The 26,565-nt window shown below is 37.3% G+C and overlaps 1 protein-coding gene across 1 annotated transcript; it reads right to left on the reverse strand.

The window, feature by feature from the left end:
- Positions 1-182: 182 nt before the first annotated feature.
- SYPL1 (synaptophysin like 1) lies at positions 183-25,751 on the reverse strand. The gene is made up of 5 exons (XM_057550344.1): positions 25,566-25,751; positions 9,688-9,812; positions 8,152-8,359; positions 3,210-3,398; positions 183-1,620 (listed from the first exon to the last, which is right to left on the reverse strand). The coding sequence occupies exons 1-5, from the start codon at positions 25,632-25,634 to the stop codon at positions 1,486-1,488; spliced, it is 726 nt and encodes a 241-aa protein (XP_057406327.1). The 5' UTR covers positions 25,635-25,751; the 3' UTR covers positions 183-1,485.
- Between the last annotated feature and the right edge of the window lie 814 nt (positions 25,752-26,565).

Genomic DNA, 26,565 nt, shown 5'->3' on the forward strand with positions numbered 1-26,565 from the left:
ACGAACCGAAGACCCAACACAGCCAAAAATAAAAAATAAAGTAGCTATAAAAAAAAAAAAATGCTTTAAAAAAAAAAAAACTATTGTGATATTCTATTTCTTGCTTTGTAAATCAATTCTATTTTGCATTGCTCATGCCTTTAAGAGGAAGGTTCCTTTTTAATATAACAATCAGTGCACTCTTTCCTTTAACTTCTTTATTAAGCTGGTTGCAAAAAAGATATACATTCTCATATTGACAATTCTTGTCATGAACAAAAGCAACAAAAATAAGGCAATAGTAAGATGTGCTTCACATATAAACAATTATGTGGTAGTAGGAAATCTGGCCCTGTACAGCAAAAATATTAGGTAGCAAAATGTGAATAAGCCCTATATTCAGAAGATACCCAAATGTGTGAGCAACGACAGCACACCCATAATAGAGCCCACTTAGGTTCCTTGTTTATTATGCATAATTCCTTAATTATCCATTTGTGAAATAAGAATAACATTAAGAAACATGAGATCCAAATGGCATTCGTTTTCACAATATCAATACTAAACTCAAAATAGCAACTTCATTGAATATAAATGTTAAATGTTTCAAAAGTAAAAGGCAACCTTAATTTTTTGTAACCCTATGAATAGAGTCTGCAAAAAAAGGTAGATTATTTTACTGTACTTACAAAGAGACGAGGCCTCAGCCTGCACTGAAGGAGTATGAGCAACAAAGGACAGCAAACGAATTATCATTAGGAGTAATGCCCGTACATATCAAAATATCTCCGTGAACCATGTTCTACTTATATAGCCAATCTATTAAATAACCAGCATAATGGAAGCTTACACCTCATGCGAGAGAATTACTAAATTAACTATACATCTATTAGAAATTTCTAAACCCCACTCCCAAAACAATTTTAGTACACCTGTCAAGTACTGTAGGTCATTTAGAAAAACAGAAATAAAACATACATGCAGCCTTTGTATTAAAAATTTTTCATAACACATAAACAATGTTCAGATATAAACCATGAACTAAATGTTTTTTCTAAGTATGATTTATGTAATCAAGACTTTCTTAAACAAAGACAGGTCTTAGGAATATGATCTGTACAAACTTACAGTAGTGTATATTCCAAGAGATTTTCTTCCTATTATGATATAACAATATAACTCTTTTCTGAGTGAAGATATATGTTAAGGCTTAAGGTGTAAACACTTTGGAAGGCAAACAACTTAGTGAAGAAATTACTGTTCATTTAAAAATGTGTATCATCTCATAATAGGCCCCAGAATTTTCAAATTCACATGTGAGAATACATTTACATCTTAAATTTCTAGGAAAGGCACAAGCTTTATGTAAAAAAGCAGCAAAATTTTAAACCCACCAATTTTTTGAAAAAGCCATTACTTTTATTAGAAACAAAAAATGCTTCTCAAGATGTTGGCAACAGGTCATAGTATAGACATCTATTTCAAACAGTGTACTTCTCCCTTCAATTATATTCCAGTTGGAGGAGGAATACCTCCTTGGCTATGGGAAGTAGAAGTATTTGAGGGACTGTGTAAGCTGGTCTCCTTGTACACAAACCATGCATTTCCTCCCCAAAGTATCATATTCAGAAAGCCAAAGATCTAAGAAAGAGAAAAATAAACATGAAAATCTAGTATAAAATTAAAATTTCATAACTATCTTTGTTTTCCTGTAAATATTTAATATCTACAGGCCGTATACCATTATTTCATTTAAAGTTTGAACTACACATAAAGTGGAATTAAAAAAGGAAGACTTTGCATTTCAATGCCAGATTTGGATACATAATGACTTATTCCCAATGAAATCTCTAAATTTGTAACATATAAAATCATGACTAAAAGATATCTTATTTTTGCATGCTCATTATTACAAGATGGGATTAAATTTGAGAAAAGTAACTAAAACCTTCCTTTTATTACTTTATATTTAGACTTCAGTGCTTCCAGGTGAAGAGGAACAACAGGAATCCATGGTTCCTTCTTTGGGAGGGCTTTTACTTTTCTCCCATCTGAATGGTTATAAACATCCTTTGTGCATCTTTTCCTATTTCCCTACTTTATCCCCCTACTACCATCTCCCTTACTTCCACAGCTGCAGCCAGAAGAGAAAAGGAGTCACAGAAGAACTTTACTTCACATCTTGCATTAGTCAACCTAAAAGAAATTAGCCTTCCTAGGTATAAATCTGACAAGACGAAAGTCTCAGAGATAAACAAACTGAAGATACCCTATTTTCAGTTTTTTATAAATACAAGAATAATAGTCACTTATGAGGTAAGAGTGAGGTAAAAAGCTTGAGCACTATCATATTACTGAAGGCCAACTGCTTTCTATCTTTTTGTATATTTGGATATAAAAACAACATTTCTGAAACTGTCCATCTCAGATCACTGTCAATATATATGCAAAAAAAAAAAAGACTTTTAGATTACAAAGTTATAAAACAAAAGTTTGGTCAAATTGCTTTATAAGGCAGGACTGACTTTATCCGCTGGAAAAATATTTTCCTGAAAAGACATGAGACCTTCCTAAAAATAATACCCTTGTTATATTAATAATATATCTATATTTGGATAAAATAACAGACAAAATAATATTTAAATTTAAATAGACCAAAATTTTAGGATTTTTTACGGAACTCTAAAAGTATTTTTTTCATACACCCAGAGCAAATCAGATTAGAGAAGGGGCTTACTTTAAAGTCAGATCTGGTTCAAACCTCGGCTTCGCCAACTTACTAGTTGCGTCACCTTGGGTGAATTAACATACGAGCTACATTTTTTCCCAGTTGTAAAATGAAGACAGTAATACCACTTTCCACATTCCTCTCAGAATTGTTGGATAACTTAAATAAGATATGAGTGTAATGACCTTAGCACACAGTCTTAGTAAATGTTAGTGACTATTATTAGTGCCTTTTGGGTCAAAGTCTTGCCTAATCAATGTTAATGAAAAGAAAGACTCAACCATGATCTTGTTCAAACCTGTTTACAAGTAATAATTTTCTTTACAAACTTTTTTTTGTTGTTATAAAGGTAAAGACTATATGATAACTAGGATTCTGATAAGGCTGGTAAAAATAAAATACATTCATCCAGAGATTTATTAAAAACTACTGTTTTCTTAAATCACTAATAAGGTTTTTCTACTAAGTGAAATAACATATTTTATAAACACTGTATACTTACCACAGATACATTTAGGGATCCCATACTAGTCACAGAGCCAAAATGACATATCACGTCTAGTTGTTTACAAGGCAGAAGTTCCTGGACAATATTGCGACCGGTAGCTGTTTTAATATCTGTAAGAGCTTTAGCCCAGGCCGAAGTGCTCACCAACCACAAAAAAGTGGCAACAAGAGTAACAACAAAGTCCTAAAGCAAAAATAAGTATGAATTAATAATGAACAGTTAATTTAAAGATACTAAATTTCAAATCCATGATGAAGGAATTGAGATCACAATGAACCCTATGGCACTGAGAAATGGCCTTCATGACATACTTCATAAAAAAGGCCACAGTCAACACAGCAAACATTGCTGTTTACTATTGCCAGCCCAGTGCCTGAGATACAACAGTAAACAAGACTTAGTTATCTCCTGAGGAGTCAGATTTTCACATGGAGAAATCAAAGTTTTACACAGCCCTCACCACAACTTATCTAAGCCTCTCCCTCTCAGGATCATATATTGGATCCTGTTATCACTAATAACTGTATACCTCCATCATCTCTGTTTTAATCACCCCCTCTCCAATATCACCTCTCTCTTTCTAGCTTACTCCCTCTGGCACCCCAACCTCAAAAATCCTTTGACCTCACTGAGACCTACAATCTGATCTTCATTTCCCTCTTTAATTTATATTCTGAGGTCTTTCATTATAATCTCTTACATATACTCTCAATTCCCTTACCCTTCACCTGCTTCCTCATACTGTTCTGGAAAACCTCTAACTTTAGTTAAATCTACCTCTAATAATGAAATGGTGAAAAGCACACATCCTGGATGACTTGTCTCTTTTTAAATTCATGACCACAAAATTTTAAGAATAAGCATTATATTAAGAAAGGGACAACAAAAAAAATCTCTCAGGACACCCTGTCACTACCAGTTTTCTAAGAAAGTCTTTGCCACTTACTACATTCCAAGAATAGGACCGAAGTTTTTAATATTTTGGATAATCTTTTACTGAACTAATAAGATAAAGAAAGAAAAAAATTTATTTTCCTTAATCTATTCTGCTGGGGCACTAGAATTCTGTCAACTAGTACAGACTACAAAGATCTAAGTAACATTTTTTTAAAGTATGCATTTGGATAGTGTAAAGAGTAAGTTCCACCTCATTTGGTCTTCCTTTAAATTAACAACCAAAGTGGGAACAATATAAAATTTGTATCTTTTAATGTTATGTATTCTAAGCATTCAGATATGCTCAAGACTATGAGTCCTTACATATCTGCAGCAAAAATCTCTCCAAGCTCAGAAATGGGTTTTGGAGCTTATCACAGAATTGTTTTGTTTTTTAAATAAATCTGGTTAGTTTTAAATTACTTTTGCCAACGAACTTTTAGTCATTTATGTCGGATAAATACCAGTGGTCATGTATGAGATATAGAAACTGTGATATATATAGCTTGTCCACTGGGTCAAGATGGCACTGAATAAATGCCTTGTAATTAGAGAACCAAAACAATGACTAATTTTACAAGCATGGTGGTACAATGTATTTGCATTTTGAATTTGAGCTCCCCACTGCTACTGGCCCTCTTAAAAAATGTATATCAAAGAGAAAAGAATAGAGACATTATAGCTTAAATATTTTGCACTGTGGGAGTACTCCCCTTCTTGCTGCTGTACTCTGCTGTACTTTGTGCTGCAGGTAAACATCTTCTAAGCACTTGCTAGAAATACAATGCCTTTTGAAGAACTGATAATTAGTATGAGATTATCACATGTTAAACAAGTTCTCTCTGGGCTAAAGTTCATAGTTTTCACCAACAGATGTCAAATCCTCTTAATTTTTAGGTTTCTTCCTTCCAAATTCCTAATTAAAAATACACTGTTTTTTTCTGATTATGCTCTTTATGTCCATGTCGTTGATGGCTTAAGGCATGACATTCTTATATTTCAAAAGCAGGTACTTTTCTGAAAATGATGCACGAAGTAATCTTAGGGTGAGGGGAAGTGGGAGAAATGTGGGCCTCTGAAGACAGTCTGTGTGACTCAGGACTCTAGTTAGTTCTGGAGTTATGCAATGCACAACCTGCCTGTGACAGCCCTAGTACTACCAATAAGTTAGGATATGATTCATAACAGAGCTTATGATTTGGGATACCCTATCTTTGTTTAGTTTCATTTTATGGTATTTCTGATCCTCCACATGGCCTAGAACCCTTAAGCTCCTCCTACTTACCACAAAAAAGTGCTACATTTACTTAAAAACTAAAGTTGATTTTAAAATGTCACAGTTGAAATTCTCCTAGAAATACATTAGCAGAGAACTGAGAACATTGATAAAAGAGCATACCCTCATTAACAAATAGTACTTAAAAAAAAAATCCATGTCATATTTGGCTATAGTTAAAAATTTAGGTTTCACCCAAAAACATTTTTTTTACATTTATACAGTTAAATTAAAAGTAGAATCCAAAATTTAATTTAGAGGCTGGACTTTTACAAATAAGAACTATCCACCATACATTATACCAACAAAAAAACAACTTAACGGAACTAATTCTGGATTATTACTCTATATGACCACTAATTGATCACTCTGAGGTGGAAAATTACTTTTGACTTTCTGAATGATACAACTAGATCAGTTTTATAGTTTTATTAGACAGAAAAACCCTCTACAAAAATAGACCTGAATGCTGCTTTAAAAAGTATCATATTTTTAGGGCTTCCCTGATGGCACAGGGGTTAAGAATCCACCTGCCAATGCAGGGGACACAGGTTTGGGCGCTGGTTCGGGAAGATCCCACAAGCCGCGGAGCAACGAAGCCCGTGCACCACAACTACTGAGCCTGTGCTCTAGAGCCCATGCGCCACAACTACTGAGCCTGCATGCCACGACTACTGAAGCCTGCGCGCCTAGAGCCCGTGCTCCGCAACAAGAGAAGCCACTGCAATGAGAAGCCCGCGCACCGCAAAAAAGAGTAGCCCCCGCTCGCCACAACTAGAAAAAGCCCACGTGCAGCAAGAAAGACCCAAGGCAGTCAAAATAAATAAATAAATAAATAAATAAATTTTTAAAAAAGTGTCATATTTTTAAAGCTTACTAAACAAAATACAAGAAATAAAAGGCTCATTGCTAGATTTAACTTAAATTTGTTGGGATAATGACAAACTGGCAAGAAATGTCTTCATTTGGAATTTAAACTATAAAGAATTTTAACAAAATATAATAACTATATGATCACCATAGTTTTTTTTAAATAAGGCTTGTAAAGTTCACAGAAGTTACAGATTACTGATACATAATTTCTGTTGATTAGGCACTGCAAATTAAAAACGCTGATGTCGGGGCTTACCTGGTGGCACAGTGGTTGAGAATCTGCCTGCCAATGTAGGGGACACGGGTTTCAGCCCTGGTCCAGGAAGATCCCACATGCCGCAGAGCAACTAAGCCCGTGCGCCACAACTACTGAAGCCCGCGCACCTAGAGCCCGTGCTCCACAACAAGAGAAGCCACCGCAATGAGAAGCCCGCGCACCGCAACGAAGAGTAGCCCCTGCTCGCAACTAGAGAAAGCCCGCGCACAGCAACAAAGACCCAATGCAGCCAAAAATAAATAAAATAAAATAAATTAAAAGAAAAAAAAGGTGATGTCTATCTTTTTGAAAGGCACCTAACAACCAAGAAATATTTTATGAAAACGTCAGGTTTGAGAATTTCTTCTCAGATATATGAAATGGAATAAATGTGAAGGGTAAAATATTGTTTTATTCTTTACTTACCATCTGCATTCTTATGATCCAGGCAGCAAAAATTAAAAATAAGTAAATAAATAAAACCTGTTATTTAATAATTTGGCCTACCCTTTAAAGTAACTTCACAAATAATAAGCAGATGTCAGTGGTCAGTGTTTTCTCAGGATATAAATGACCAGTATCACGAAAACACCTCTGTTGTCCCTTCAAGTCAGTAACACTAATACTGACTTTGTAGTTATTCTTTGGTAGTGGAGGTCCAGTTTAAAACCACAGCTTATCTCTGGATTTGCCACCAATAATCCAGGGCAATTTTACTAACTAAGTCTCAGAGATTACTTTTATATCTAGCTCAGTAGACCCTGAAGCCAAAAAAGGTATCAGGACTTCAAATCCAAATCTTTTGTTGCCATGTTAAAGATTCAAAATTAGCTCATGAATGCCACTAATGTCAAATTCTATAATTCTTACAGAATTGCCTGGGTCAGATTGTAAATTAAAGAATTTAAGAATACAGACCAGGAGTCAGCAAACTTTTCCTGAAAAGGGCCAGACAGTAAATATTTTTGATCTCTGTCACAATGACTTAACTCTGACACTACACCATGAAAGCAGGCATAGACTATCTGTAAATTATTTGGGCATAGCTCTGTTCCAAAAAACCTTTATTTGAAAAAAAACCCAAAAACAATGAGTCAGATTTAACTTGTGTGCCATAGTTTGTGGATTTCTGATATAGACTATTAAGTTGAATTAAGGCATAAAGGGGGTCTCTTTGAGAAAAGAGAAAAAAGGTAAGAAATAGGATCACAGTTACAGGACTACTAGCATGGTCAGCAATTCTTCGAATCAAAGGCATTAATTTCTACTTAATTTCTCTGCTACTTGCAACCTAATATGCTCTATCACATATTTGAGTTCTTTCCAGGTTAAAACAGAGTTAGAAACAAACAAACAAACCTCTGTACTCTAGAGAGTACAGAGAAAGTGCTGCAAACAGGCTACAAGTATTGGGTTAAACATGACAAGGAGAGCAAGCTCAACCTCTTGGCAAACACAGGTCAAAATACAATGAAACTGGTTTATGCCAAGAACTTTTTTTTCCAGTGTAAGAAAATCCATATTTAAATTCAAATATAATGTATACTTATATCTTATATAAATTTTTTTTTTATAAAAAGAAAGTGATTACTTACAACCATGGGAAGTTTTCGACTATCACGATACAGGTTCATGTAACCAACATAGAGCAGAAGAGCAGCAATGCAGTACAGGAAGACAAAGACTGCAAAAGTAACATAGAATTGTGCAGAAGAAGAGTAATCTCCAATAAGGACATAACTTTTCCAATCTATATCACACACATTTACACCTTGAGGTGGCTGAAATGATGCTTCATTCAACCTATTAAAAAAAAAAAGTCTCAAATAAATTTATGAATTACTTGGACTCTTCCAACAGAGACAGAAATACATCTTCTGTATTTCTAATACAGAAGTAATAGAAAGGCAGAATATTGAAATAACATTTCAAAAAAATACTCCCCAAATATATTAAAACATTTTCCTTTTAAAAAAATGAAAAAATTCAAATATTTAAGTAAATTAAAATTTTCATAAGAAATGTACATAAATCATAAATTATACCTCATAACTGTTTTATGATAGACTGAATATAGACTGAATTAAACACTTTCACACCCAGATACTATCTTCCTGTAATAACAACTTAGCAGATTAAGAGCATTGTTACAAAATGGTTTACAATTTGAGACATGATATTCCATTCTAGGAGGGAGAGTCTGTGGGACTAGCACCAGGAGAATCAGTTGTAATGATTCACATTTTAACTCTGCATTAATTAGCTGCTAACTCCACAAAGTCTTTAATTTTCCCTATCCATAAATCACAAAAGCACTTATCACCAAAGAGGCTGTAACCGTTCCTTGCACTGGAATTTTATAAGACAAGGATTGAGAGATGGAGAGGAAATGACTGATTACCAAGCACTTGCTATCTGACATATCTTTAATGTAAGATTTTATTTAATCATCAAAGCAACCTTAGAAGATTTAAATTTATTGAACAGAAAAATTGAGTCCTGGAGAGGTCAAGTAAGTAGTTAGTAAGTGGAAGAAGATTCACACCCTGACTTAAACACAGGACACACCCAATAAACCTTTTAATGAATACTGAGGTCAAACAGAACTTAAAAACAAAATAGTCATAAAATAAATATTCAGAAAATAAAGTTTTATGCTAGTGAAAGAAACACAAGGAGCTCTTCACTTTATATAAATACATGTCTTAAAGCTATATAATGCACATTATTATTTAGTAATTGCAAATACATGAGAAATTTGGATTTTTCTTAAGTTGTGTTTGCTTCCACAACATGGCCTCTCAAACTAAGGTGACAGAGCAGGCTTGTTTTGTTTTGAAATTTCCAATCCACTGTGGGAAGATAGAATAAAAGTGTCAAGGCAACATCATATGAAAGTTTCTAAATGCTTACTGTCATTTTCTGTATTTATTTCATCACAGTCCAGGAGTCCAGGAGAATAGTCTGCAGACAGGTACTGGTCCCACGCACCACACTTTCAATAGCAATGATCACTACTTACAAATGAGCATGCAATTAAAAAATTTCTACCCCCCAAGATCAGTAAGTTGTTGGAAATTTTAATGAGTCAAAAAGAGTTGTTAAGCCATAAAAACAAACAAATAACTCACCTGAATGGATAACCAAAAGTAGCTGTAATCGTTTTATTGTCAGAAGGTTTAGTTTGACAAGCCACTTGAATTTCTGTTTTGCCCTTAAAACCTCCACAGGTGGCAAAAGCAAAGACAGAAGCAATCTACACAAAGTGAGACCAAAAAAGAAAAGAAGCATTACTGTACCCAAACATAGGTCATTAAAATTTTAAATATAGTGATTATTAAAAATTGGCTCGCTAACATTCTTAGAATTCTTATTTACAAATTAAGATTGTGAAAATTATTTAAAAATTTATTTGCAACTCTCAACAAATGTGATTTTATTTTCCCCTGAGTATAATATAGAAACTGGTATAACAGCCCATATAACAATACATTTTAACACACCATTGTAAAGCAATTATACTCCAATAAAGAAGTAAAAAAAAAAATACATTTGGGGCTTCCCTGGTGGCGCAGTGGTTGAGAATCTGCCTGCCAATGCAGGGGACACGGGTTCGAGCCCTGGTCTGGGAAGATCCCACATGCCGCGGAGCAACTAAGCCCGTGAGCCACAATTACTGAGCCTGCGCATCTGGAGCCCGTGCTCCGCAACAAGAGAGGCCGCGATAGTGAGAGGCCCGTGCACCGCGATGAAGAGTGGCCCCCACTTGCTGCAACTGGAGAAAGCCCTCGCACAGAAACGAAGACCCAACACAGCCATAAATAAATAAATGAATAAATAAAATTAAAAAAAAAAAACATTTGCTCAAATTACAGTGTACCCACTAAATATTAGTAGGAAATTCAGAGGAAGTCTTATTTATTAGTATCAAAATCAAAAGGGGGTAAATTGGAGGTATTTTATTTGGAACCTAAGGGTAACTAAAAAGCCAAGAGACTACAAGCAAAGAAGAGATCTTATTTCATGAGCTTATAAGGCCTCACTTGCAGGTATTTCGAGGTCTCAAAAAGTAGTTGCAAATTTGTTTTCCTGATCATAAATATGCTTAAAGAAATGTAACGGTGTTTTCTCAAATGCTAACCAAACAGGAAAAAAACTGAAAGTTTCCTAAATATTGACAGGGAATCAAATATACTGTAATTCATTTCCACAAGGGAACATTATGCAGTCATTAAAATGTTGGGAAATATCTAATGATAAAGAAAATGGTTCAATACATATAAAGTTTGTTTAAGCAATGTGTTGTGCATGAGTCTACATCTATGCATACACACACAACAAAAACTAAAAAGTCTATGCATCAAAATTTTAAGTGGTCACCTCTGAACAGAAGACAAAAGACAATTCCTTTTTCTATTTGTATCTTACGAATTTTCTACAAAACAAAACAAACAAAAAACCCAGATACAGTGTAGTGACCAAGAGCTCAATCCTCCAGCAAATGCTGATGGCTCTATTTATAAAATATATTTGGAATTTGATCACTTTTTACCACCACCATCACAACATCCTGATCAAAACCACTATTATCTCTTGCCTGAATTATATGGTAACAGCCTTCGAAACTGATGCTCCTACTTCTGTCCCTGCCCCTGCTTCAGTCTATTGTCAACACATCAGCCAGCGTCATCTTTTAAAAATATAAGGCAGAAAACTTTATTGTCTGCTCAAAACTCTCCAATGGCTTCTGAGTTCTCTCCAAATAAAATCAATGTTCATATAATGGTCTAGAAGATCCTTTCCTCCTTTAACATTTCTCATCTCACGTTGCTACTTTTTCCCTTGCCAAATCTCTTTACACAAATGGTCTCCCTGCTATTCCTTAAAGACATGGGATAAACTCCTTCAGAACCTTTGCACTGAACTATTCCCTCTGCCTGGAATACATGGCTAACTTCCTACTTCACAGCTCCCTGTTCCAATGTGACCTTATCAGAGAGGCCAGGCCTTTCCCTAACCTCACTACGTTAAATAACAGCGCCCCTCCCACCCCACACTATCTATTCTCTTTATTTGTACTGCTCTATTTTTCCTCCATTGTAATTACCAGTGCCTGACAGTACTTCATTACTTGTTTGCCCACTTTTCTCTAGGATGTAAACTCAAAGAGGGCAGGAACTTTGTTTTGCTCAAGGTCACAGACATCCAGCAAATAGATAAAATTCAGTACAGGTCTGGTATCAAAGCCTATACTGTTGAACACTGACATAATGCCTCCCATGGATTAATCCAGGACCTTGAATCAGGCCATAATCAGGATCATAACCATCCACGAAATTTTTTTTCCATGAAGAAGAGATATATGAAAAGGAATCTGGTTATAGATATGAAGAGTTTGGTATAATGTCCGCACATAGTTTGGAATCTTCCGTTAAAAGAGTTAAAAAATAAAGAAAGAAGAATAGATACCCTCTTAGCATAAATGTGCATGAATACACAGAGTGAAAACAGAAGGCCAGGAAATGAGTCTTGGGTATATATCCACGTTTAGAATTAGAAAAAAGAAACAGGATACACAAATTGAATCAATGGAATAAAGAGGCCAGAAATAGATTTGTGTGTATAGACAAATTATATCTAACAGAGCTGGCATTGCAGGGCACTAAGGAAAAGAGAATGGTGGTTTTAAAGATGTGACCACAAACTCCTTGATACTCCTCCCCTCAAAAGGTGGAGATTAATTTTCTCCCCCTCAAATGTGGATAGGACACAGTGACCTGCTTCTAGTGAACAGAATATGGTAGAAGGACTGGGATGTCCTTTCTGAGGTAAGGTAATAGAGACTACAGCTTCTGTCTTCATTTCTCACTCCCTTGAATCACCTGCTCTGGGGGAAGCCAGCTGCCATGTTGGGAGGATACTCAGGCAACTTACAGACTCATGTGGTAAGGAACCGAGGACTACCATCAACCATGTGAGGGACCTTGAAAGTATACTGTCTGAGGCTTGCCGACAGTCATATTAGTGAACTAGAGGGGGGCCTGAGATGACTGCAATCCAAGCCAACCTCCTGGGAGACCCTGAGCTGCAACAACTCAGCTAAGCCACTCCCAGATTCCTGACCCGCAGAAACTGTGAGATAATAAACTGTCTATAGTTTTAAGTGCTAAGCTTGGGGTAATTTGTTATTTGAAATAGATAACTAACACAAGGAAGGACGGTCCAGGTGGGCTTAAGTCTTAAATGTAAAAAGTGAGTCTAAAAATTATGAAGACAATATAAAAGAAAACTTGTGATCACAGAGAAGGGAAGAATTTCTTAAGAAAAAAAAAAAGCTAACCATACAGATTGTTAAATTCAACTACAGAAAAAGAGGGTTTTTTTAAAAATCTAAAGTCAGCTTCTGAATGTAAAACAAGCTATAAACTAGGAGAAAGTATTTGCAATAATGTCACAAACGATTAGTATCTATGTATACAGACCTAAGAGAGACTCTTGCTCATGCATACTACATGATGTGCACAAGAATGTTCACAGTAACATTGTTTATAATATCAAAATATGGGGAGGGGAAGCAACAGGAAAGTAGATAAAATATATTGATATACAGTACTTACAATGGGAGGTTACATAACAATGAAAATGTACAAACTACAGCTACCTACTTCAACAAGGATGAATTGTAGAAACCTAACGCTGAGTGGGAAAAAAAAAAAAGTTGCCTAAGACTACACGGGGGTATTCCCTGGTGGCGCAGTGGTTAAGAATCCGCCTGTCAATGCAGGCGACACGGGTTCGAGCCCTGGTCCGGGGAGATTCCACATGCCGTGGAGCAACTAGGCCCGTGCGCCACAACTACTGAGCCTGCACTCTAGAGCTCACGAGCCACAACTACTGAGCCCGCGAGCCACAACTACTGAAGCCCGCGCGCCTAGAGCCCGAGCTCCACAACAAGAGAAGCCACGCAATGAGAAGCCTGTGCACCGCAACGAAAGAGTAGCCCCTCCTCGCTGCAACTAGAGAAAGCCCGCGTGCAGCAACGAAGATCCAACGCAGCCAAAAATAAATAAATTTATATTAAAAAAAAAAAAAAAGGTTACACAGGGTATAATGCCATTCTTTTAAAAGCTCTGTTCACTTATCTACATCACTCCTGCCACTGTCTTTGTTCAGGCCCTCACCATTTTTCCCTGGGACTAACCCAGCAGACTCCTCCTTTCACTTTTAAACTCATTCCCCAAACCGTTCATCTTTTACTGTGGGCTTCAGAGCTGCAGTGTCCAGTAAGGCGCCATAAGCCACAGGTGGCGACTGAACACTTTAAAAATGGCTAGTCCGAAATGAGCTGGCTGTGAGTGTAAACTATACCATGGTTTATGAAGATTTAGTATGAAAAAAAGAATGCAAAATATCTCATCAATAATTGTTTATACTACTTGTTGAAACAATAATATCTTGGATATATTGGGTTAAGTAAAATGTATTATTAAAATTAATTTCGCCTGTTTCTTTTCACTCTTTTAGTGTGGCCAGTAAGATGCTTAAAGTTACTGTATGGCTGCCATCTGTAGTTTGCACTGTGTTTCTATCGGACAGAGCTGTTTAGAGTGATGTCACACTGATACGAAATAAAAATCTGGTCATGTCACCCCCATTTGAAGAGATTTCCTCAATGGCTTTCCAGATCTAAATTTAAGGGAAAAAAAAATTTTTTTTAGGCCCAAACTTCTTAATTTGGCATAAGAGGCAGAGCTCAGGTAGCCTCAACTTTATCCTTCTAGATTTATATGCTATACTCCCTGCCAGGTCCTGTACAACTCTGTCACACTGCACTATATACTGTACTTACTGTTCCTGAAACACACCAAGGATTTATGTCTTGGATATGTGTGTTTATCCTGCCAGGATTCCCCACCTCTGCCCCCACCCTGGTTCTCCAACAAGCTCATCCTTTAAGGCCCTGCCCAGTTCCTTGTGGTGGTACTATTCTGTCTCCTGGGCCGAATAGATAGACTTGAGTTCACTACTTCTATTATAGGCATTTTTCTTGTGTATCTTGCCTTATTAAAAAAACAAAACAAAAACCCAAAAGCAAAAATGATAAAAACTAGTTTCCCATTTAATACAAAAATTAGTATATAAATGGCATACTGTACCACAGCTTATTGCTTTTAAGACTACTGCCTTTATCTCTCCCTTGGCAGACTGTCATGTCTTTGCATTTGCTTTTATTCAGGATTTTCAGTGCCTACCTAGCAGGCCTGACATACACCAAGTGCTCACTAAATAACTGCTTAATTAAAGGAAAAAAAATCAAATTCCAAAAATGTACAAATAAAACCATATTTCAAGTCTTACATACTCATTATTTCAAGCTTGTCTTTTTGTTATGAGGATAAACAAATGTCATGTTTGCCATTTTGGTCTTTATCTTATGGGAAAAAAGGGATCAGGTACACACTTTTTACTAAATGAAGTACAAACAATCTGAGGGTAAACTATCCAACCATCTCACCTCTCCCTATATTGCACTAGTACTGATTTCGATGAGAAGTTATATACTGGCAGCCCATGGGTGAAACCTGGCCAGAAGATAGATTTGTGGTTTTCCCAGTGTTCATGAAAAATGTGAATTTGTTGTCAATATTTTTGTATCAGCATGCTGCACATAAAAATTTGGATTTCCTGTGTGGGTGTGGATAAAGATATGCCAGTATCAGACCTATATCCCCATAAGGCAACAATCACATGGAAATGAGTGACAGATGACGCCTAAGACAGGGTATGTGCTTTCCAGACTGCTGTCACTCTCTATTGTCTCTACAACCCTCAGGATGCATGTTAGTTACCAGTAATCAATGAACTTCTACTATTCTTTTTTCTCCCAAACACTTGTTTCATTCATTTACTTTATGAGGGGTTCCTATCAGCACTTCAGTTCGTACTTCTAGTCTAAAATGAGGTGTTCTAGTATGCTGATTTATATTTCCTTGCCACTTATGAAACTAATTCCCCCTTCTCTCTCTATCCCATAAAGAATGACTGAAACTGCTGATATGAAATTCCACCTGTAGAGTAACTAGTAAGAATCCAGGGACAGGATGACAGCAAGCTTCTTTTCAGGTCAAAAGGTTCCATATTCATTATGACAGCCTCAAGTTCTACTTATCTCTCTGCCCAATGGACCCACATTAGTGACACGACAGATGCCTCACTAATTTAGATACCTAGAATATCTATACTCTATATCTAATATCTGGTCCTCTAGAATACTACTCTCTAAAATAGACTGGAGTACTCATCTAACTGGTGTACAAGAAGAAAATATGTCTATTTATATCTACTTTTAGACTTAAACAAGGAAATAAAGCTTTATTAAAATTAATATACTGCTGAAACCCATGCTGGGTCTGTATGTCAGAGAGTCAGATGTCGGGGCAGTATGTTGGGTATTCTGAAGGTAAGGAAGTCCCGTAACAGGGAAGGACAGACAGTGATACCTTCACTTATTCTTCCACTTTTAGAGTTCATGTAATAATGTGAGTGTGCTTGGCTAAGTGTCTTTATGGAATAAATTATCTACTTTTAACCAAACTAACCTTCACAAAATGGACTGGTGGCTTAAAAATGTCTTCACAGAAACTACTGAGTGATAATACAAAACCTCATGTCCAAAAGAGAAAACAGAAGCATTAATACTCTATATGAGCTGCATTCATGAGCCACATTACAAGGTAAAAACAGATTCTACTTAATCAGATCAGAAGTTGGCAAAAAAAGAAAAAGAAAAAGAAAAAGAAAGAAAAAGAAAAGAAAAAGAAATTATCAGACAAATATCTGAAATAAGGATTTTTTAAAATTTGAAATATGAATGAAATTTACCCTGAGTGTATATAATATGCCTTAAGATAATGACATAGTAAAACATGCATCTAAGTTATAGATGCATACTAGGGCTTTGTGCATAGAATCTTACAGTGACAGAGTCAGCCAGAGTCCCAGTCCTACTTCCTATTCCCAGACCCTGCTCAGCTCACAGGGTTCTACCGGGGAACACTGGTACTCATCTAATTTATGGGTATCTTTCACATGTTTCTAGTTGCAGGGTCCTCACTGCTATTTAATTTCATGATTAATCTGTTCAGGAAAATGATATAATTGAAATCTTCAGAAATATTAATAGATCGAAAAGTATATTGTATATGAGGGTTTATGTGCCAAATCAAATGCATGCTGTCTTACTAAATCAAATGATCATTCAGTACTTAAATGAACTATCATAGCATGTTTGCCTTTACAATCAGTCAGATTAGAATGCCTTGAGCCAAGGTATTGATTTTTCTAAATCAAAGTCTGAAGCATTTACCAAAGATATTCATTTAAAAAACATTTTGTTACTGATGTTAATATTTCAGTTTATTCCCACTGTGCACTAAGCAGTGAAGTCAGTTTCAAAGTTCTTCAATTTCACTCTTCTGTTATTTCCCTCTGCTTGGAAAGTACAATCATAGAAAGTTCTAAATAGCCTTCTAGTACAGTTCCAAACCCTTAAGAATTTGGATCATGAGAAGTAAACTTGAGTTCCTGCTGAAATAAATAGCTAGAAGATTTTTTGCTAGCTCAATTATTACTGTTGAAAACATCTTTATGTCACCTTTATTCTTAAACAATTGTTAACCTGAGTATGGAACTAGAAATCTCTGAGGAACCTAAATATACTTATTTTAAAATCGTTTCAGACAGTTCTATTATTTTTATGTCTTTTGGAGCGAATCAATATTCCGATTGTTGATCTGGATGGCTGTCTTGAAGTGAGTCTGTCACTTCACAGAAAACTGATAGTATTTGTTGCCACTGATATAATTTGAGCTTTTAAGCAAACATTAGTTTTCTTCATGTATTTTAGGATATTTGACGTAAGCTCAACTTGAGAGTATGTTATTTCCCCCTTTCCCATCCTGGTCTAGTGGTTTTATAAGTCATCTCCCTGCCCAGTAGTTTTTTGGTCATTTCTACCAGGCCTTCTTAATCCCCTACTCCAGCGGTCCCCAACCTTTTTGGCACCAGGGACCGGTTTCGTGGCAGACAATTTTTCCCCGGATGGGGGTGGGGTGTGTGTGTGGGGGGGGATGATGGTTCAGACGGCAATGCAAGCGACGGGGAGTGGAAGATGAAGCTTCGCTCGCCCACCCACCGCTCACCTCCGGCTGGGGTTGGGGACCCCTGCCCTACTCCACAAATACCTTATCTTATGATGGGACCGCAAACTACCAACATAGGAGAATATTCCAGTTAACACAAATCCAGACTTTAAGCAGGTAGGTTGATTCAGGTCTTTGTTAGGGGGCTATTTCTCTCTCTCTCCACTTCTTTAAGTACTCCACTCCATGGAAATTATAAAGCCAAACAACAGGTTGAAGCTTTTTCTCAGATTTATTTCCCGGATACAGGAACAGTCCTTCTCCCACCCATATTTCCATTCCATTGCTGGTCCCCAATGATGTTTATCCTGTATTAGAAAAGCAATTCTCAATGTGTGGTCTGTGGACCCCAGGGAATACCCAAGACTCTTTCAAGGAGTCCATGAGGTCAAAAATATTTTTACAATATTATTACAACATTATTTGCTTTTTACACTACATTGACATTTGCGCTGATTTGCACAAAAGCATTGGTGGGTAAAACTGCTGGGCTTTAGTAAGATCAGCAAAAGCATCAAACTATTATTTCACTGCCATGCATTTGCAGTTAAAGAAAAAAAGCCAGTTTTACTTAAGAATGTCTTTGATGAAGCAGAAAAATTGTTACTTTTATTAAATCCTGACACTTGAGTCTTCTTAATATTCTGCGTGATGAAGTAGGATGTGCAAATACTTTTATTACTGAAAAGACAACCTACAGACTGGGAGAAAATATTTGCAAACGATGCAACCGACAAGGGCTTAATTTCCAAAATATACAAACAGCTCATACAACAAAACAACAAACAACCCAATCAAAAAATGGGCCGAAGACCTAAATAGACACTTCTCCAAAGAAGACATACAGACGGCTGATAGGCACATGACAAGACGCTCACGCTAATTATCAGGGAACCTCAAATCAAAAGGACAATGACGTATCACCTCACACCAGTCAGAACAGCAGTCATCAAAAAGTCTACAAATAATAAATGCTGGGGAGGGCGTGAAGAAAAGGGAACCCTCCTACATTGTTGTGGGAATGTAGACTGGTGCAGCCACTATGGAAAACAGTATGGAGGTTCCTTAAAAAACTAAAAATAGAGTTGCCATATGATCTAGCAAATCCACTCCTGGGCATATATCGGAGAAAACTAATTTGAAAAGATACGTGTACCCGAATGTTCATAGCAGCACCATTTACAATAGCCAAGACATGGAATCAACCTGAATGTCCATCAACAGATGAATGGATAAAGAAGATGTGGTATATAAATACAACGGAATACTACTCAGCCATAAAAAAGAATGAAATAATGCAATCTGCAGCAACATGGATGGATCTAGAGATGATCATATTAAATGAAGTCCGAAAGAGAAAGATAAATATCATAAGATATCACTTATATGTGGAATCTGAAATATGATACAAATGAACTTATTCACAAAACAAAAAAAAGACTCACAGACATATAAAACAAACTCATGGTTACCAAAGGGGAAAATAGGGGGGTGGGGTATAGGAGTTTGGGATTAGCAGATACACACTTTTATATATAAAATAGATAAACAACAAGGTCCTACTGTATAGCACAGGGAACTATAATATCCTGTAATAAACCATAATGGAAAAGAATATGAAAAAGTATACATATATATGTATGTATAACTGAATCACTTTGCTGTACACCAGAAACTAACACAACATTGTAAATCATCCATACTTCAAAGCAAACAAACGAACAAAAAACCCCACTTTTATGGCATACTTAAATACAATGGTTGTCTGCAGGGAAAGCATTTAAACAACTGAGTTGTTTGCTGAACTAGTCACTTTTTTCGTTAAATACTATGTTTACTTGAAAAAATAAGTAATAAACAAAATATAGGTATTCGGACTTGCATATTTGTCAGATCTTTTTCTTGAAAAAGATGAGCCTTTTACTTCAAGGAAAACCAGCAGCATTTGTTGCCATTAATGTAATCAAACTTTCAAGTGATTAATTATTGTTATTTAAAAAAAATATTTTTAAAATGTCTCAGCTTAAATTTCTAACATGGTAAGTATCAATCGATACAACCCCATAAACAAAAGCTCTTTGAGGCACTCAATATTTAGGAGTATAAAGGGGTTCTCAGACCAAAGTGTTTGAGAACCACTGTATTAAAGCATTTTCCCTTTAATGTTTTATCAGAGATTGCTATTTGTATGTGTGAAGTGAGTGTGTATGTGTATATATGTACATTCTAAAACCACTGACAACATATATATATATATATATATATATATATATATATATATATATATATATAGTCTATGAAAAAAACATCTAGTATATCCCATGAGAGGGTTCAAGGCAAACACTAAGAGGATTCCAGGTAGGAGAAACAGACAGCAAAGGCATAGTGGTAAGTCAGTAAGTCTATTACAAGTTTTACATGTATATAGAGTCCTAGTAGGCACAAAATGCCATTTGAAATCCTTTTTTCCCTTTCTACAATAGGGGAGAAAAGTGAACACAAATGGCAAGGTTAAGAGAAAGATAAGTTTCTTAAAAGGTAGTCTGTGCCACAGACTGATAGCCTAAAAATTTAAGTATTGAGCAAATGGATGAAACAAACATCATTCTGAGTATGCCTCACCCCTATACTCTGTAATATCATTTGTATTTTCTAGGCTGCTCCTCTGTGCTATATTATAACCACAAAATTAGAATAAAACATGGTCCCTGTTTGTAAAAATCCTATAATCTACTTGGGATGACTAAACTTTTAGAGTATTTTAGATAAACTAGTACATATTTCTGAAAGCTTGCTTTTTAAACAAATTGATATATGTAATGCTCAAACAGTTATGGGTTTTCTTCTCATCGTTTTTCATACTAATTTTCCTGGATAATAATTTACCCCAAAGTAATGTTTTTAAATGTTCTTTTGAATTTGCTCATTAATTATAAGTATAAAATCAGAAAAAAAAATTCAAACTTGATAAATGAATCAAGAAAACCCTACTTGTTTTTAACTCCTCCTAAGATCCTGTTATAAACATGCATGTAACAAGAAAAAAATTACTTCAGGTACCTTATGTTTTTCTTTCTTAAGCCTGAAATTTTGGGTAATCTTTTCATTAATTCATTAAAAGACCAATCAGAAACACAAAGGTAAGTTACTGAAAAGACTAAGAACAGACTGTTTGAGTCCAGGATGTAGTAATCACAACCATGGGATCTGAGTACATTACTTAATTTCTCTAAGCCTCAGTAACATGGAGATGACAACGGTAACATGTAATATAGAGATAACAACCCTCATAGGTTGTCAGAAAATTAAATGAGAAAATACAGGTAAAGCCCTAGAACATATACTGAACTCAATAAATATCTCCTGTTAACACTGAGAGTAAACTTGGCCAGTACAAAAATATTCATAATTCTAAAATTCAACCTAATTAGTCTATAATTCCTTTATATACTCCCAAACAGTATCCCTTCCACAATTTTGTGTGTGTAGAATTAGGAAAGCATATTACTTAGATTTATTTAGAGCTAAACATTTGACCAGTGTTCACCCTAAGTAGCAAGAAAGTCCAAAACACAGTGTTCAATATTAAAAGGAGATAAAATCATTTTAATGAAAAACTTTAATCTAAATACTAGTGATAACTGACTACAAAGTAAGATCCAAATTAAAATTTACTAGAAAAATATTAAATAATTGAAAAAGCTGCTTTGATAACATTAACCCTTGCCTTTTACTTCCATGTTCAACTCCTACACATGGGGCATCTAATCTCACCTAAATTTTATCTTGTTACCTTGACAGGCTGCTAAAAGCAGGAAAACACGCAAACAAATGAAAAGTCTACAATATACCATTTCTAAAGTTTAACATATGTAAACGAGACCTTAGGGATCTTGAAGGACCGGAAGATATGTTAGTCATAAAGGCTCAAATTGTATCCACTGTCTGGATCTAGTCTTCCTAGAAACACAGCATTTCAGTTCTGAAGAACCTACTAAGAACTGTTCAAATACATTCTCATCATTCACATATTTATAACTCAGTCATTCCAACAGCCCTGTGAAGTATTGCTATTCCCATATAAGTACAACAAAAATTCAACCTTTACTGAGTACTTACTACACAAACAGAGCTAAGGCAATGTCACTGCCAGGCACTGTAACTAAGGGCCAGAAGTAGATTAAAGTAGATTTATATTTATATATATATATATATATATATATATATATATATATATATATATATATATATATATATATAAAGCATGGTGGCTACAGTTTAGAAGCAAAATAGAAATGCTTCTGCTTTGGTGACTGTATTTTTATTCTGTCAATAAATATTTATTGGGTACTTGCCTTCATGTCTATGAGGCCTTCATATTTGTGACCCCTTGAAAGTTACATATTATCAGGTTATATCTTAGTCTAACATCTTCTAGAAAATTGCTAAAGGTAAGCTGATTTGGGGAATTATTCTTGTAGTTATATGGATAGTAAGCAGCCTTTATCTAGATTTTAAATTTGTTTGTAAACGTATTTATTGACTATTTTTAGAGGTAACACATACATCTCAATCAACACCTTATGAAACTTGAACAATTCATTCAAAACACATTTAAAAATTCCTACTATGGGCTTTCTCCTCTAGAACCTTGTCTTATGCCTCTCTGCCTCTGTTTTAAACCTTCTATTCACAAGTCTCTTCTCTACAGCGCACACACACATTCAATCATTCCCATCTTTAAAATAGGTTACCACCCAATCTCTCCCATCTTCACAGTCAAACAGTGGTCTACTCTCACTGTCTTCTCTTTCACCATACATCCATTCAGCCTACTACCATCTGGTTTCTGATTTTACCGAAACTGCTCTTACTAAAGCCTCTTGATTACCAAAATCAAGGGATGCATTTTAGTAATTATTTTTCTTAACCTATTGCACCTAATATTGCTGAGTACTCTTTTCTTGAAATATCTCTAATAGTGATGCTACAATGTTATTTCTCTCCACCTTCCTAACAATACCTTTTTCCTTTGCTGCCAAATACCTGCTGAATCTCCAGCCCATACCTGTCTTTTAAACTCTAGATCCATGTATCTAACTGCCTACAGGATACCTCCACTTATATGCTCTAAAGAGACCACAAACTCAATCATTCAAAACCTTACTGACCTTCCACCAAAAATCTGCTGCTTCTCCTTAGCGATCTGTCTTAGATAGATGTACCACTACTAATCCGAGTCAGAAATATGGCAGTCATCTTACAGCCCTCCCTTTTCTTCACCCTACAAATATATTCTAATTTCTAAACCTCTCTTTTCTAGTCCCACTGCAATTAGTTTTAGGCCTTCATTAAGTTTCAAACAACAGATTTCCCTTTCTTCAATTATGGCCTTTCCTCTCCAATTCATCCCGCACACTGCTGACAAAATAAAAATTTCTAAAAGGCAAATCTAATTATATTATTCACGTGTTTATTTACTCTTGAATGAGTGAATCCACCCTACATGGTAGGAATTCTGGGCTTAGATGGAAGCTGTACGATGAACAACCCAAAATTCTGTACCTGCACATATGCATTTTCTTAAGGAAAGGGCCCAGATTATCAAAGGTTAACCCAAAGGATTAAGAACCACTGGCCCATAGGATAAACCTCCAAACTATTCTGCAAGCCCTTTGAAACCTTTCAGAATCATCTCAAACCACACCCTCCCTCCCGGTATACATTCCAGTCAACCCCAATTACTTTTAAATTCGCAAATAGGGTTATGCTGCTTCAACTTCTCACACCACCGAGCGTTAAGATTCTCTTTGCCTGGAAAGCCACTCCCCAACCATTCCCCAAGTGAACAAGTACTCATCCTTCAAGTGTTCTTCCATCTATGAAATTCTCTCTAGCACCTCCAAGCAATCGATTTCTCCTTCCTTTCACCTACTACACTTTGCCTATACCTTTATTATAGTATTGGCCATATGGCATATTCATATTTGTTTTCATGTCTTTCTTATTAGGTCATGAGGAAAAGACCATGTTTTATTCACATGGTCTAGTGCTAGTGCTTAGCTCAGCACCTGTATATAATACACACTCAAATATTTGTTGAATAAATATTCTCTACACCATGAACGAATACTCTTTTCATACGATTCTCTTGTGTAATAGTAAGTTGTTCAAACTGAAAGTAGTATTTCCTTAAGCTTAAAAAGGACATTTTTCAAAATATGTCAGACCTATGATCACTAATAAACTTATCACTGTTTTAAAATATTAAGGAATATATTAAGAAAAAAATTAAGTCTACATTTAAAAAAATTGACGAATAATAATATAAGCATAAATATAAACAACTGCCTCTTCATTTAAGTGATATTTTAAGTTAATTATAAATTTAATTATAATTCTCAATGATATTAAACTACTAGGTATAATAAGACTTTTTCTTAAATCTGATATTTGATTAGCTCAGTTAAATGTGTTTTTCCTCCTGCAATTTGAAATTTTTATATACTCAAATAAGAATCTTCTTTATATTTAATCTGGATTTAGTCTTAACAGAACCCTAAATATATACATTTAGGTGTCTTTAAAGTAAACATTTGTGTGAAATTAGCACTATTTCAGCTTTCAGAAAACACCAAGTAAAACTTTGGGGGAAAAGTAGGAACCCTTGGGTGCGGGAAGGAAATCAGACTGAGCACCCATTAGAGAATCTGAGTTTCTGTGTTACTTTAAAAAACATCCTCGGCAGGTTATTAAAAACAGAAAATCCTAAGTTCTTACTCTTCACCACTTTATCACTAACATACAGGGTTGAAGAGTTACGGATGTAAATGCTGCTGGCTAAACAAGCAACTTGCCTGCAAGCTGGACAGATGCCAGCTGCCTATAAATACGGGCCTGAAAACCACCACTGGAATATGTCCTAGGCCACGAACTCCGAAGGCACTGTGCAGTGCCTGGTGTATTCACCAACTCCTCCAAAGTGACTGATCATCACCAAGATCGAAGTAATAAATCTGCTTTGATGCTAATGACTGAGAGTGTTCCCAGGGAAAGACTAAGAGCTGACTGCAGGATGTTGCTGGGAAATACCTAAAACAAACTGGATGGCGATTCCTAACTTGTGTTTCAGTCGACCGGACTAACAACGCATTTTGCTTAGACCTTCTCCCCTACTCCGCCGACCCCCGCCCGCTTCCCTGACCCACAGTTTATTTTTATCCATTTTTAACTTGGGGCCAATCTTAGAAGCAAATTAAGACCCGAGAGCTCGTCAGATCACTTGGGGAAGGCACACCAGCTTTCGACGGAGCGCGGCCTCCAGTCCGCACGGGGCAGAAATGCACGGGCTCTACCGGAGGCGCAGAGGCAGCGCCGGCCGGGGTGCTACTCCGGCCCGCCGGGTTTCGGTTAGACCGCAAGAGGAAGTTTTCTCTTCCCTTGCGGGAAGCAGTGAAGCCAAAGAGAAATTTGAACCACCACTCCCCGAGGGACACCCAGAGGTGAGCTTCGGTGTGGGAGGGCGGCTCCGCGTGGGACGGAGGCAGCCGAGGGACTCGTGATTTGACGCCGACCGCGGCGTCCCCGCCCCGCGCGGGCCCAGGCCGCGGCCTCCCGTCCCCTCCTCGCGCTTCCAGTCCCGTCCGGTCCCGCCTCGGGGACGACGGCGGCTTCGCTCCCCGGCGCGGAGCGAGCCGCGCCCCGGCTCCCAGAGCCCCCAGCCTCCCCGCCGAGGGCGCCGGCCGGGCCGGAACCGGAGCGGGAGCGGCGGCACGACTCCCCGCCCGGGGGGCGCGGGCTGCACTCACCCACTCGAGGACCTTGATGAAGCCGAGCGGCTCCTTGAGCGGGTTGAGGTTGAGCTGGAAGGAGGACATCCTCTGAGGGAAGGAGGGAAAGAGAGTCAGGACGGCGGGGCGGAGGGGAAGGGGGACCGACAAGACAGAGCTGCCCGGCCGCGAGAAAGGGCAAGCGGGGCGGGCTACGGGAGGCGGGCCTGGGAGGCCGCGGGGCGGGGCGGGGCGGCGGCGGTTGAGCCGCACGCCGAGGCGCTGGGGCGGAGACGGAGAGGGGCGGCCGCGAGAGGCAAGGGCGGGCAGAAGCAGGGAAGGGGAGGTGTCTCCCCGGGCCGCACCTGGCCCAGCCGGCTGATCCGCTGGCGAACTAAGTAGATGTTGGACGCCATGCTGCGTGCGCCGCGCCCCCTTCCCTCAAGTCCAGTGTGCGGCGCTCGGGTTCCTGTCGCGCATGCGCGCGCCCAGTCCCAAACCTGCGTAGCGGGGGTCGTTGCCCAGCGCGAACCCCCAGGGTTCAGTTAGGTCTCCGCACGCCTCTCCGGGCAACAGCTGTCTTCCCCTGGCTTCCCTTCACAGTTCCCAACTTTTAGCTGGATTTATAAAATATTAACACAGATGAAGCCGCGATTCAAGGCTGGTGTTAGGGACCTTTTATTAAAATGGTGGAAAGTTATTGCAGAACAACGGACTTTGAGCGACCATGCGGTAGGGTCTCTCTCAGAAGCGTGATTCACCAAACATTCTTACAGAAATTAAATTTATTGTCAAAGTTACCACTGGAGTCAGGGTTGGAGGATGTACAAGGAAGGTTATTATACCTAACGGAAAAAGGCTTCGCCGGACAGGCGTCTCCTGACTCGCTTACCCAGCTCTTCTACCTTGTCGGTCAAGTTCTCTCCGTGGGGCGCTCTTGGAGTCTTTCTACAGAAGGCTAATGCCTGCTCGCCCTTCGAGAGTCGCCTTAGGTGACGCCTCCCTTCTGGCACCCAGTTATCAGAGCCCCGAAGTAGTG

Source organism: Balaenoptera acutorostrata, chromosome 7 (assembly GCF_949987535.1).
Source record: "Balaenoptera acutorostrata chromosome 7, mBalAcu1.1, whole genome shotgun sequence".
Taxonomy (NCBI): Eukaryota; Metazoa; Chordata; class Mammalia; order Artiodactyla; family Balaenopteridae; genus Balaenoptera; species Balaenoptera acutorostrata.